Raw genomic sequence first — 13,609 nt, 5'->3', positions numbered from 1 at the left:
TTTAAACAAACACAGATGGTTCAGTAAATACTTATTTTCTAGTCAGAAACGGCGCAATCACAAGCTGAGATTTCATAACACAGTGTTTCTGATGCTGAAGTGATTTCAAATAACAAAAACCAGGGTGAGAGTCAGTGACTCAACAGGACTGTTTGTCCTAAATCCACATGCATACACTTTCAATTGTTTTGTTTAAAACATTGTGTGCCCTACGTATATCGAAAAGGCTTTGGTTTACGCTTTGGTTTAGCCCTAGTGTCACTTTTTTCCTTTCTTTGCTGCCATTTGGGATCTCTTTACTTCAGGTTAACGTAATTACATGTAGGCATGCGTGCAGCTCAATTTACAGCTCTTTAAAAGGGAACCTATTACTTTCTTTCATGTACGTACTGCTGCACTGTTTAATCGGCTCATATGAAACATGGCCATTGTTTAAAATAATGTCTGCAAAAAATACCTGTGAGCCAAAAATTTGGGCTTTGGACTGCTCTGCACACTCCATTTGAGAGTTGTTGTTTTTTTTCTTACTGTCGGCTATGCGTGATGTCAAACAGAGCAAATATCCATAATATAATCATCTCAGGAAAGCCAGGTAGAAGGAAAGTGGGTTAAAAGACAAAGTGATAGAGCTAAAAACAGATTCGTTCAAAGAGCAGCTGAACTAAGTCCCAATTCATGCAAAGTTACTCAAGTAGTGTCCAACAATAAAATAATGAAGTCAGAAAAGAACATAATAATATGTCTCCTTTAAGAATGTGATATACGGCATGATCTGAATGGAAAACAACTTGCAAAACAGAAAGGGGGATTGCACCAGTTATTTGAGAGAGGAATGCATAAGAGGTTGCATTCTTCTCTCCACTGCTGTAGTGGTGTGTGTGTGCATCTCTCTCTCTCTTTTGTTTTTTTCTATTTTGTTTGTTTGTTTTGTTTTTTTAACTGTGAATAATAGACAATATCACTCAACGGAGCCTGGAGCAACAGATCACATATAAACATATGTTATTCCCCAGGAAACGGAGTGGAGGATGAAGAGGCCTTGGCCGGAACCCATTGACGATATCATCATACTGGTCAGATAACAGTTACACAATAGGCCTTTCTGAAGGAAAACATTTGGACATGTCACGGTAAAGAAAGACTACGGGTAAAAACAACAGCATTAATGACAGCTGAATTATTTATTTAGGTGCTTTGTTCCGCTGTTGTGCATACTGATTAATCGCAGCTTAGCGTGACAATATCATTAAGAGTTGAATCTGTGCTCTTTTCTACAGGCATGTTAAAATGGGGAAAAGCCCATTTACAGCAGGTTTTAATAACTGCTCAATACTGTCTACTGTCTAAATCCCTCGACAATGTAAGCCTGCTCATTAAAGAAGGTTTAAAACCAAAATAGTGTCTCTTCAGTGCAACAGACGAAAACTAGTAAGGCATAGACTACCTTGATTTATACAGACAGCCGTTTTGGCTACTGTGGCTGCAAGCAGACTCTTTTCCAGGTGGTCAAGACCTAATGAGAGAGGAAATGCTTACTAATCAGCAATGTGTCATCCAGACAGGGGCAAATTTATTTTACTCACATTTCCCAACACAGTATGACAACATGACAGCATCACCAAAGACTAACCAACCACTGTCGAGATTAGGAACTAAACATTAGATAAAAGAAAAGTCCCCTTGGTTGGGAGTTGCAGAAGACCTTTGTGTCCATTAGTGTAGAGACAGGGTCTGCCACGGTAAGGGAAAAGCCACCAGTGGCCTAACAGCTGGCCTGAATGAGTATTACTATGAGGCGCCTGCTCTGTGGGTATGTATGTGGGTGCGTATGTACACACAGACGTACACACGGACACACACAGACCCCCCTCCTTCCATCTTCAGGACCCACGGGGATCGTGGGAGGAGATTTGGTGTCTAGACTGTATAGATTCCTCAAGTTCCAGCCAAAAAAGAGTCAGTTACTGACTACAAGAGAAACGGATTCCCTCACTGGATACATGCTAAATGCAGCTGCTGCAGGAAAATACACAGATATCAAATGATGTCACTGTCTGCTCTCTAGGACAACTTTATAAAGGCAATGTTAACTTGCTTAAATCACTCCAAAGCTCAAAGAATCCTCATTTGCACAGTTACGATTTTTTTCTCTAATTAATAAAATCTGAAGTAGATCCAGCAAAAACTAAATGTTTTACAAATACCCAAGTTTGCATTCTGGAGCATGGCATCTCCAGTAGTTATGACCATCTATCACCACTATAAATGACCATGTTTTCGAAATCAGGTATACTTCCTGCACGTGACCAGTTTTACTGCTGCTTCATTTAGCGCTACAACTTTAGGCTCTCTATAGCATAACATTTTGCAAGGGACAAAAGTTTATCTTGTTACATGAACTATAAATACTAATTGAACTTTTTAGAGCTCTAATAGTAAAAATCAATTGCTTTTCAGTCCATTGGGTAGTGTTGTTGAGGGGTTTTTTATTTTTATTTTTTAAGGGGTCAAAGAGGTGATGGTCAGCGTGCAGGAAGAAAGAGAGTGGCATCAGAGAAAAAAATAAATAAAGAGAACACTGTTTGCTGCTGGGATATGCAAGAGTGTCACACGAAAGTAAAACACTCCAGGAATACTACGACATGAGGGCTCATCTAACACGCCACCATCCTCACATAACATTATCCAAGGACTACAAAGCTAACCTTACATCAGCTCACTCTTAAGTTGACAAAGCCAAAAGGACAAAAATCAATCAATCACCTACTTTAAGTGCAAAGACCCGTGTCCATGCAACATTGTGGAAAACGACAGCTTTTGTTTACATGCTCAAAACAGCCAGATATTCCCACATGCAGCTTCAACAGACGCAGCTGCACCGAGACAGAAGCGAAGCGTGAAGTTGACGAAAGGTAGGCTACAGCAGAAAGGGTTGCATTAACTTGCGACGCGTGATCGTCACGGCCTGCATATTCCTGTGTCTGTAACAGCTGACTATCTCACTGAGGACTGGCAGCTGCTGGCTCACATTCAAAATACCTGTAAAAGCACAGCAGCCCACATGTTTGCATTCAGTTAAGTTGGACTGTAATACAAACAGTTCAGTTTGTCAGGTGCATGTAGCATTTATGACAGTGTTGAGCCATTTTCCAGCAATCAAAATGACTGAAATGAGGGGAACATAGGGCAATATAGACAGATTAGAATTTAAAGTTTAAAGGTCATAAATTGTAATATATCATGATATACCTTACTGCACTACCAAGCATTTTACAGAATGTTTAAAAACGCAAAGATATCATAGTGGGATTTAAGTATCATGATAACAATTATATCACGGGGTCTCCGGTGATTCCCACCATCAAGATTTACCAGTCCCTCATAAACATGCAAGTCAGTTGGCTTATTAATTTAACCACTGATATACGTGACAACTTTTCTATGTTAACCAGAATATTGTGTTGCTCTAATATCCAAAAACCCAAAATAGAAATTAGCAAATAGAAACAGGAATCATCTCCCTCTCTGTGCCCTGAACATACTTTCAAGCCCTGCCAGGCTTTCTTCAGGGCATCAAATAATGAAAAAGTGCAGGATGAAGAAAAGTCCTGTTGTGCTCATGCTGACAAATATCCAAGCAAGTATCTACATGCAAGAGGTTTTCTGCAACCCACCTCACATGGCTGATGACCGCAGGTTAGCAATGGTCGCTTTTTGTTGCCTACAAACTAAAATTATCTGCAATTACAATCAATCTGTGTTTTCTGTTTCCAAAGAAGCATTGTACAACCACAAACCTGCAATATTTAAATGTATCATTTTACACTAAAATCTTTACATTTGCTTTGAAACTGCACTTTTGTATTTGTGATTAAGTGCATTCTCTTGTATGTTTTTGTACAGTGGTGGTTACAAACACTCCCATCCTTACATTATGGTTGTTTGTTTTACATAATTTCACAATAAACGCACCAAATTATTGCTAATAGGAACTGCTTGCACTTGGGCCACAATATCCACGTAATAACATTGTGATGGCATTGGTTTACAGTTTGTCCTGTGGTTTGCAGGTGTTGCTTTAACTGCTGATGTGAAAAAACCCCACAGAAACCTAAATCCTAGGTTATTAAGCACACTTTTTATATGAAATGGTATCTGGGTCACCACTTCACTGTACTAAAACACAACCCCATAAATAAATGTGACCACCAGGGGGCGAATTTCCCTTTTTATACCACCAACATTTGGGTACTTCAAATATTAAAGCACAGTCAGATAATATTGTTGCAAGCCTTAAAAAAAAGATAGAAAGTCTTTTCTTTTCTCCAAAACGTTCACAGCTGTCCTGTTTCCAGCGTCAGCCCATTTCAGGGAATGAAAACAAAGGAAAAGAATTATTTTAAGTCTTTCTATGCAGCCATTTAATTTCTTACAGCTTGCAAGTGGTGCACTTTAAAGCGGTTGCTGGAACATCTAAAGAGAAGATATCTAACTAAAGAAAATTTTATGCTGACACCAACCACGGACACATAGAGCTGGGCGATATGAGATTTTTTCATATCACGATATGTTTTTTTCATTTCAGGCGATAACGATATCTATCACGATATAAGCCAAATAACTATATTTGTAAGATTTAAATGTGCCGTTGCTCACAAGTAAAATGTGAAATAATCAGCAGCTTGTTTTTATTTAAATATTTATTTCCCATAATAAGTTCAACAGGTAGGCAGCACGGTGGCACGGTGGTTAGCACTGTTGCCGCACAGCAAGAAGGTCCTGAGTTCAATTCCAACATCAGGCCGGGGTCTTTCTGTGTGGAGTTTGCATGTTCTCCCCGTGTTTGCGTGGGTTCCCTCCGGGTACTCCGGCTTCCTCCCACCGTCCAAAGACATGCAGCTTGTGGGGATAGGTTAATTGGATAATCCAAATTGTCACTAGGTGTGAATGTGTGAGTGAATGTGAGTGCGAATGGTTGTCTGTCCCTGTGTGTTGGCCCTGCGACAGACTGGTGACCTGTCCAGGGTGTACCCCGCCTCTCGCCCTATGACAGCTGGGATAGGCTCCAGCGCCCCCCGCGACCCTGAAAAGGATAAGCGGAAGCGAATGGATGGATGGATGGAAGTTCAACAGGGTAGATGTACTTAAGGAACATGAGACTTTTTCAGATAAATAAAGGCAAATATTGCAAACTACACAAAAGGCAGCCGCTAAAGCGTTTAAGTTTCAAAACAGAACAAACAAAAACAGACTAAATTGTCAATTCCACTTAGAAACAAAATATTAATTCTAAAAATAAATCTTAGTTTGTTTTACAGAAGAACAGACAAAACTAACTTTTGTCAGTATCAAATAAACTGAGAACTAAAAGGAAATTCTCAATCTCTCCTTGTTGTATAGCTTAGCTTTTCAAACAGTTTTAACAGTTACTTTAGTCTGACAAAAGCCGAATGACGAATTAGCGCTTCCAGTCAGAGACTGAGGCTACGTCCACACGTACACGGGTGTTTTTGAAAACGGAGATTTTCCGTTTTCGTTTTAAAAAATAATCCCGTCCACACATAAAGGCAGAAATGAAGGAAAACGCTGCTATGAACATGCCAAAGCAGCAGGTGGCGCTAGATTCCTAACCGTGCAGAAATGTTGGCCAATCAGAAGTCTAGAAGCCTCGGTGGGAAAAAGTAAACAAAGCTGGGGCATAGAAGCAGAACCGAGTCGTATGTGTGGAGGGACAGTAACTGTGTGTATATGTAAGCATTTAAACACTGCAGAGAGTAGAATTAACAGTAACAGTATTGTAGAAATTCATTTCACCGAAACAATAACGTGGCGCACAGTGTGACGCATGCACCAGTTTATTGTATTTCCAGACTTGCTTTCGGCACAATTTACAGTGCACGCTACTCTGTTTTTTGTCAGACTTGAAATAGCCGAAATACCTTCACACTACGGAACTTCTATGGCTCTTCCGTTCGACAATCTCTCCGGCATTGGAACCGTCATCTGTTTTCTCTTCGGTCACGCTCGGTAGATTTTTCTAGTCGGCACACTCATTTCCTCCATTACGCGCTGGCTCCATTACCCAGGGCAGCTGTGGCTACAACCGTAGCTTGCCTCCACCAGTGTATGAATGTGAGAGTGAATGAATAGTGGCATTGTAAAGCGCTTTGGGTGCCTTGAAAAGCGCTATATAAATCCAATCCATTATTATTATTATTATTATTACCCCCCACTGCCTGCTTCCCAAACAAACACACGTGCGGCTTGGCACTTGTGCTGTATGTAACAAGTCACGCGACGTGACGCTGCGGCTGTGATTGGTTCGGCTCTGCGCTACTTAGTTTGGATTGGCTGACCTTTTTTTTAAAAAAAATTTTTATTTTAAGAGGACAAGAGCGGCGAAGTCTATCGCGATAGCTTAATTTCTCTATCGAGTAAAAGTTATATCGCGATACATATCGTTATCGTTCTATCGCCCAGCTCTACGGACACATTGACTGAAAATCTGGTGAATTCTTCCAGATTCATTTTAGTTTCACTTTCCAGGGTTTGTCTGCTCAATTCTAGTTTGCTGTGATTTTTACTTTTTAATAGTTTTACTTCCTTTTATGTGTTTCATTTGTCAGAGGATAATTTAAGTCCACAATGGGTTTTACAATACAAATACATGACTCGCAGTCACATACACATCCCACTTTCCATAAACAGATATTTTTTCTCTGGCTAGTTGTGCTGAAGTATAAAACAAAACAAAAAAATCATCCATCATTTTTATAAGCACTTATTCAGAATTTCGGGCCCACTGGAGCCTATCGGTGCTGTCACAGGCACTAACTTTTTAAAAATCTCTTTGTGTATAACCTCTGAATCTCTGTAGTGGCTTTAACTCTGTGACATCAGCTGCGGCACCCACACAAGGTTACAAAAGTCAAGAGGTGCACCACTGGCCAAAATGAAACCAAAGCGTGGCTTGACCCAGCAAATGCATGTCACTTTTGGAGTGTTGCACCCTTCGCAAGGCCAAGAACGGTGGGTGTAATGGCACCATAACACTACATTAAAAGACAGAAATCAATGTTCTTCACCCTCATCATTTTTAGTAAGGAAATCATCAGTTTAGAACAAGTGATGTTAACCAAGAATAAATGACACATGAAGGGTGTTGTAAAGTTGTCTCTGCGCTACAAAGTAACAACTTATTCAACCAAATGGAAGCACTTTCTGTGTGTAGTTTGTATGTTCTCCCTGTGTTTGCGTAGGTTCTCTCCGGGTACTCCGGCTTCCTCCCACAGTCCAAAGACATGCAGTTAGTGGGGTTAAGTTAATTGGTCGTTCTAAATTGCCTATAGGTGTGAATGTGAGTGCAAATGGTTGTTTGTCTCTATGTGTTAGTCCTGCGACAGACTGGCGACCTGTCCAGGATGTACCCTGTGGTAGCTGGGATTTGCCTCCCGCAACCCTGAAAAGGATCACCAGGAGAAAATGGATAGATGGATAGAAACACAACACAAACTGCAGTACAGTGGTCCCTCGCTATAATGCAGTTCACCTTTCGTGGCCTCGCTGTTTCGCTAATTTCTTTGCTTTTTTTTTTTTCCCATAATGTATTGTGATCTGCGTCCTGATTGACTGACAATGGTCTACAGCCGATCTCATGCCGTATCTCCTGTGCATTACAGAATGCGTTCAGCTTGTCAAATTTACATAAATCTTTGATCGCTAGCAGTGTGACTCTGAAGTCCTGTACTGTATGTCTGTAAGTTTTCTCCCCAACAAACGCAACAATGTCAATGAAACATTTTGCATTTTTTCAGTTAATTCCCCCATATTCTGGTTTTTAAGATTCATTTCAGTTAACTAACTATGTACTTTAACTATTGAACTACACAGTTGTATGATTAACTTAAGCACGCACACACTGCAATTTGAAACACACATGGTGAAAGCTAAAAATGGAATAGTTCTGTACAAGCTAACCATGCCTAAACACAGTACATACCTACACACACAGCATGCAGAAGTGCCAAGAACAGAAACAGGTCTTTGCTTGCCCCTCACTACCTCTGTCTCTTTCCCAAGCAGCTGCATGCAGAGGTCTGAACCTGCCTGCTGAGAAGCAGCATGGTTCTAAAGATCCTAGTTTTAACTAGTTTGAAGAAAAAAACAAAACATAAAATCATGTGTTGATCTTGCCCTCCTCTTGCACTGTGACTCACATCCCCTCTTACGGTCTAACCTGCACATCACAAGAGGAAAGGGATAGAAAGGAAAAGCAAATGCATCCCATGTCAGTAACCCTTTACAAAATTCGATCCATTTACCAGCACACAATTTCATTCTGTTTGCATGACCTTCGATGTCCTGTTCCCCACTGTGTTAAGCAAGCTTTAGAGTCAGTGGAAAGCAATCCTGCCAAGGCAATCACAACGCTAAAGACACATTCGGTTAACCTATCAGTTAGCTAGATGCATGATTCACATCCACTAATTAAAAATCATATTAAAAATTAAATTAAAAAAAGATGCATCTCTGATAATAATGAGTATCTTTTTTCTGCAGCCCTTCCATTACTTTGAAAAATTGTCTTCTACATTGATAATATCTGTTTACCTCTCTTTCCACTGATGCCTCACATAGGGGTGCACCCAGGAATCAGCCAGTATCAATACTGCAAAAGTTCACCACTAAAATGACATTTACAGATGCCAGTGATTAATAACTTTGCACTGGTGTATAAATGTTAAAAGAACGTGTGCAGAGCTGAAAGGTTTCAAAAACATTTATACCTCTGTAGATTTTGTAAACACAGGAAACATAACACAAAAAAACCCATCAGAATCGACACTCAGCCATATTCTAAACACTGATATTACCCATGAATTTCACAATCGGTGCATGTCTGGTCTTTAGACAGAAATGCTTAATGCAGTAATAATCTACTTCCTGTTTGATCTGAACCCCTCACTGCAGAAAATTTAAGACCAATTAAAAAAGTTTACAGGGGCAAATTAAAAATCCTACTATCATACATTTCTTTTTTGATCTAGAACAGAGTGCAAGCCTTCCTGCACCTTTTTATTTTTTAGGTTTAACTATTCTGGGCAACACATTTAGACAAAGACAGTTTTACTAGTCAAACTAGAAAATAATAAGCTAGCAATGACAGAAACATGAGGCAAAGTAATACATGACATGACAGTGTTTCATAAGCAATGTTTAAAACTATGGAAGTCTGCTCTGATCGAATATGTGGACAAAAAACAAGAGACTCAAACCAGCAGAAAAACAGAAACAAAATCAGACGGCTTTAAATGGACATAAACGATGCACTTCCCGCCAACCACAAAGACGACACACACCCAGGTAAGACTTCTCTCTCACACGTGGTGAAGCTCTGCACCAACAGTATGCCAGTCTTACCCAGAGGCAAAGGTGTGGAGAAACAATGCAACTATTCTGATATTCCATTAATCATTGAAGTATATTTTTAAACCAAACTACCAAACATTCCTGGACTGATCACTCATGTTAAGATTTGACATGTTGACAATGAGCAGTCACTCAAAGTTTATCTCGTGTGTCTGACAGTGTAAAGTCAGAAAAACCCTCAGCATACTGCACACATTTGCTAAAAATATTTTAAAGACTGTGTTGAAGGTTTAAAGGCATTTCTGTGCCCAAGAAGCTCAAAAAACTTTTATGACATTACATTAGAACATTGCTTCCATCTGTGGAGGTCATTATTATAATAAACACACATTTAATAAACTAAGTTACATCTTGTAAAGGGTCAAGTGTAAACTCATCTCCTCAATCTATTAGTAAACAGTTAATTTGGTAATGTTTACTAATAGATTTCCATCAAATACAAGCTACATGTCATCGTTTTTCTTAAAAATGAGCTTTAAAAATATACTGTTTTTTATGCACAAAGTGTGTAAAATTTAAAAAGAACATAAATATAGCAGCTGGACAGCAATTTATTTTATCTTCATTGATTAATTAGTCAGATCATAATCGATGTTTAGCTTTGGCTAATATGTACAGTGGTTGCTCCAGTAAGTGCATTTTCACTGTGGGATTTATTCTGCTGAAAAAATGTTTGTCACAGGGAGAGTCAAAAATAACAATGAATTTTTTTGTGCTTGATTTCAGGCCAATGCCCACACAAGATATTCAAAAAAACAAACAAAAAAAAGCTTCAAAATGCACACATGCACACTTCAACAATCAAGAATTTCCCCTACTGAGCAAATTTATTATACTTTAGGAAATCCATTTGCTGTCAACGTAATAAGTGACAAAAACATTTGATCTTACCGTGCACAGCAAAAACATTACAGGGCTGGTTCCCATGGCGTGATGATTCCTTCTTCGAGCCCTTGATGAAGGCCGGCAAACTGGGTCTCCTCTGGTCCCCTACAAGCTTCCCCGGCTGCTGCCCCATAAGGGCAGGGTGCCAGGCCGCAGCCGGGACTCTCCAAGCTGGACTCAGTTGCCCACCAGGAAAAGAGGAGATTGGGAAAAGAAAAGAATCCGTTCCCCTGGCTCGGGCACTCCCCTCCCAGAATTTAGGTGATGGAGGTCACCAGCACAAATCAGTGATGCTCCAGTATGTCTCTGTTTATCATGCATTAATGGAGTGTGAGTGCTTTACAGGACATTTCACAGCGATCTAGAGACAAATAAAACAAGATTCAGTGATGATTTCATTTAACACAAAGATATATGACCCTAAAGTCAAAATAAAACAAGAACTAATTTGACTGGTAGTTTATGTGCCAAATAACAAACCACAAGCTAATCTTAACTGCTCATTTAGTTTTATTGTGTTCCACTTTAATTGTGATGTCAGGTGTTTCCTTTTCTATACAAATTAGTTTTCCCTTGTTCCCTATAACCTAAACGTCAGCTAAATTTTCTAATTTTAATGCCCGTCTATTCAATTCAGTTTTATCTATATAGCGCCAAACACAATATCAGTTGCCTCAAGGCTCTTTAAATAAAAAAGATAGCTATTAAAACCCCTAATCTAGGTTAAGATACACTCATATTTATTCCTGCTATCTACCATTTACATTTTATTCCGCACAGTTGGTGTGGAGCACCCATAATTTAGTTGTACAATGACAATAAAGGGCTATTCTATTTTATTCTATTATAGATATGCAAAAAAAACTGCCAAGTGTTAGATTTAAAAACTAGTCACGGAGAGAAAAAGCAAGAAAAGTAGCAAGTATTGATAGCCATAACAATACTGCCCTTATTTTATTGGAATACCAAAGTTAAAAAAAATAATAATGAAAAAAAAGATCATTTAATCATCAGTAACAGGCACTGAAGTAAATGTGCCAGATAAAGCAAACTTTTGCTCTAGTTACGAACGCCGTGGGGAGTAAAAACAAGTGTTTACAGAAACTTACACGGTCACAGAAACATATATATGATTTGTTAGCTGGCGACCTTAAGCTAATGTTGGAGATAGCCATGAAAGCTAACCAACTGCTGGTGGTATGCAGCGCCAGACCCTTAAATGCACACCAAGCAGGCAACAGTTGGCTGTCGCTGGCTCGCTGGTAGGGAAACCGCCGACAAGTGCACTTAAACGTCTCACAAAAACATGATTTGACCGCCACCCTTTCAACACTTTGCAGCTGGTCTTTCCAAAGCCACAGTTGGTTTCAAACTTCCGTGTCCACTTTTTCGTCTTGCGGAGTTTCTTCCCCTGCGGTACCCGGACTAAAAGGCACTTTAATCAAGGCAAATCGAGGCAACTCAGCCGGGCAGAGAGCGACGACTCTTTTTACAAGTCCTTTCCTCTGTTCACAGTCGCCGAGCTCTTCGTTACCGAACCCCTGGCTCTCGTACTTATTCATAGCTTTCACGTGAAAATCGCAGCAGTAAACTTTGGCCGAGTAGTAGTTCTGTAGCTGGGGCCGCCATACTTCCATACGCAAGGTGGTTTACTGGGTGGGTGGGGCGACGTACGACGTCACGTACGTGCGTGGACTAGCACAGGAGGACTAGAGCAAAGGTTTGTTGTGCTGGGAGAGCAGCAACACTGCAGCCACGCTGAGGCAGAGAGAGTACGCTCACACAGGGGAGAAAAGCTGAAGGTACACAGGTTAAAGGTTCATCCACCCACACATATAATGGTGGATTTGATCAAAGCCATAAAGAACTCACTGCTCAAGAATATGATCTAGCCCAGGCCTAATTGTCTTCAGGATATATGTATGGATATATGATTTTTGGCATATCAAACTTGGGCAGCACGGTGGCATGGTGGTTAGCACTGTTGCCGCACAGCAAGAAGGTCCTGAGTTCAATTCCACCATCAGGCCGGGGTCTTTCTGTGTGGAGTTTGCATGTTCTCCCCGTGTTTGCGTGGGTTCTCTCCGGGTACTCCGGCTTCCTCCCACCGTCCAAAGACATGCAGCTTGTGGGGATAGGTTAATTGATTAATCCAAATTGTCACTAGGAGTGAATGTGAGTGTGAATGGTTGTCTGTCCCTGTGTGTTGGCCCTGCGACAGACTGGCGACCTGTCCAGGGTGTACCCCGCCTTTCGCCCTATTTGGTTACTTTACTCAGTTTTAAAGCATCTAACTCAACATTTATCCCACTTTGAGATACTTATTAGAATCAGGGGTGGCATGTTATCAGGATATCTGTAGGGAGTGAACCTATGATTGTATATAAATATATATTTTACACGATCTAAAGGAATTTACCTAATTTAAATCTCTAACATATATATTGTTGTGTTCTGGTGTGTTGTAATTATCCACTTTAAGGGAACTTAAAGACACTAAAAGCAGAGAAAAGAAAACTTTCTTCACAGGGTTAGCAAGGGATTCTTGCAACCGCAAGAAAGATATTATACAAATCTAACCTACATGAGAGGTGTCAAGGGAAAGCATTTATTGTCCAGGAGGAAAATTAGAATAAAACTACAGTGGGAGTGAACATATCTGATGAGGAATGGTCACAAACCTGGAAAATACAGCAGTCAACAACATCATCACGTGCCTGGAGACTGCACTGCTGGAAAATGTAATTAGATTTTTTATAACACCCAAAATTAAGAACAAACATACCTCATTACCACAAACTAGAAACAAAGAGATCCAACATGTTTTTTTTTGTTTGTTATCCTACTTGTTGTATTTATCTTTTTGTTGTTGTTGTTTTGTTGTATAGTGTTTAAAGAAAAACAATAAAAAGAAAGTTTAAAAAAAACAAAAAAAACCTACAGTTTACAGTACCAGTGAAGTGGCAAATACCAAAGCCATACTCATACTGTGAATCATGGTGGTGGAAACATTATGGTTTGGGTTTGCTTTAGCTTTTCCACTGTCTCAGTGACTGGGCACTTTGGGCAGTTACTGAGTCAACTATGACTTCTGAATTTTATCATAGAGTTCCAGCTGCTCAAACATTTTTACAAGCTAGTGACCCCTAGCACATTAGCAAATCCACCAAAGGATGTGTAAAACAGAAGAAAAGGAGGTTATGGAGCAATCTATTCAAGAAAAGTCCCATTTCACCATTATTGAGCCGTTTAAAGTGGATGGATTATGCAAGAATACCCTCAAACCTAAAATAAT

General features: G+C 39.9%; 1 protein-coding gene across 3 annotated transcripts in view; it reads right to left on the bottom strand.

Annotated features, from left to right (window-relative positions):
* abl1 (c-abl oncogene 1, non-receptor tyrosine kinase) overlaps positions 1–11,977 on the bottom strand; it is a 34,166-nt gene extending 22,189 nt beyond the window's left edge. The window contains exons 1-2 of one of the 3 annotated variants that reach the window (XM_012916721.5): positions 11,424–11,977; positions 10,321–10,675 (exon numbers count right to left, since the gene is read on the bottom strand). In XM_012916721.5, the coding sequence (XP_012772175.2) occupies positions 10,321–10,447 (127 nt within the window). In that variant the 5' untranslated portion in view covers positions 10,448–10,675; positions 11,424–11,977. The other 2 variants (XM_012916722.5, XM_076886511.1) reach the window with 2 other exon arrangements.
* Between the last annotated feature and the right edge of the window lie 1,632 nt (positions 11,978–13,609).

This window comes from Maylandia zebra, linkage group LG7 (assembly GCF_041146795.1).
Source record: "Maylandia zebra isolate NMK-2024a linkage group LG7, Mzebra_GT3a, whole genome shotgun sequence".
Classification (NCBI taxonomy): Eukaryota; Metazoa; Chordata; class Actinopteri; order Cichliformes; family Cichlidae; genus Maylandia; species Maylandia zebra.
Note: the sequence above shows the minus strand (reverse complement) of the source record. Positions and strands in the feature narration are given on the sequence as shown.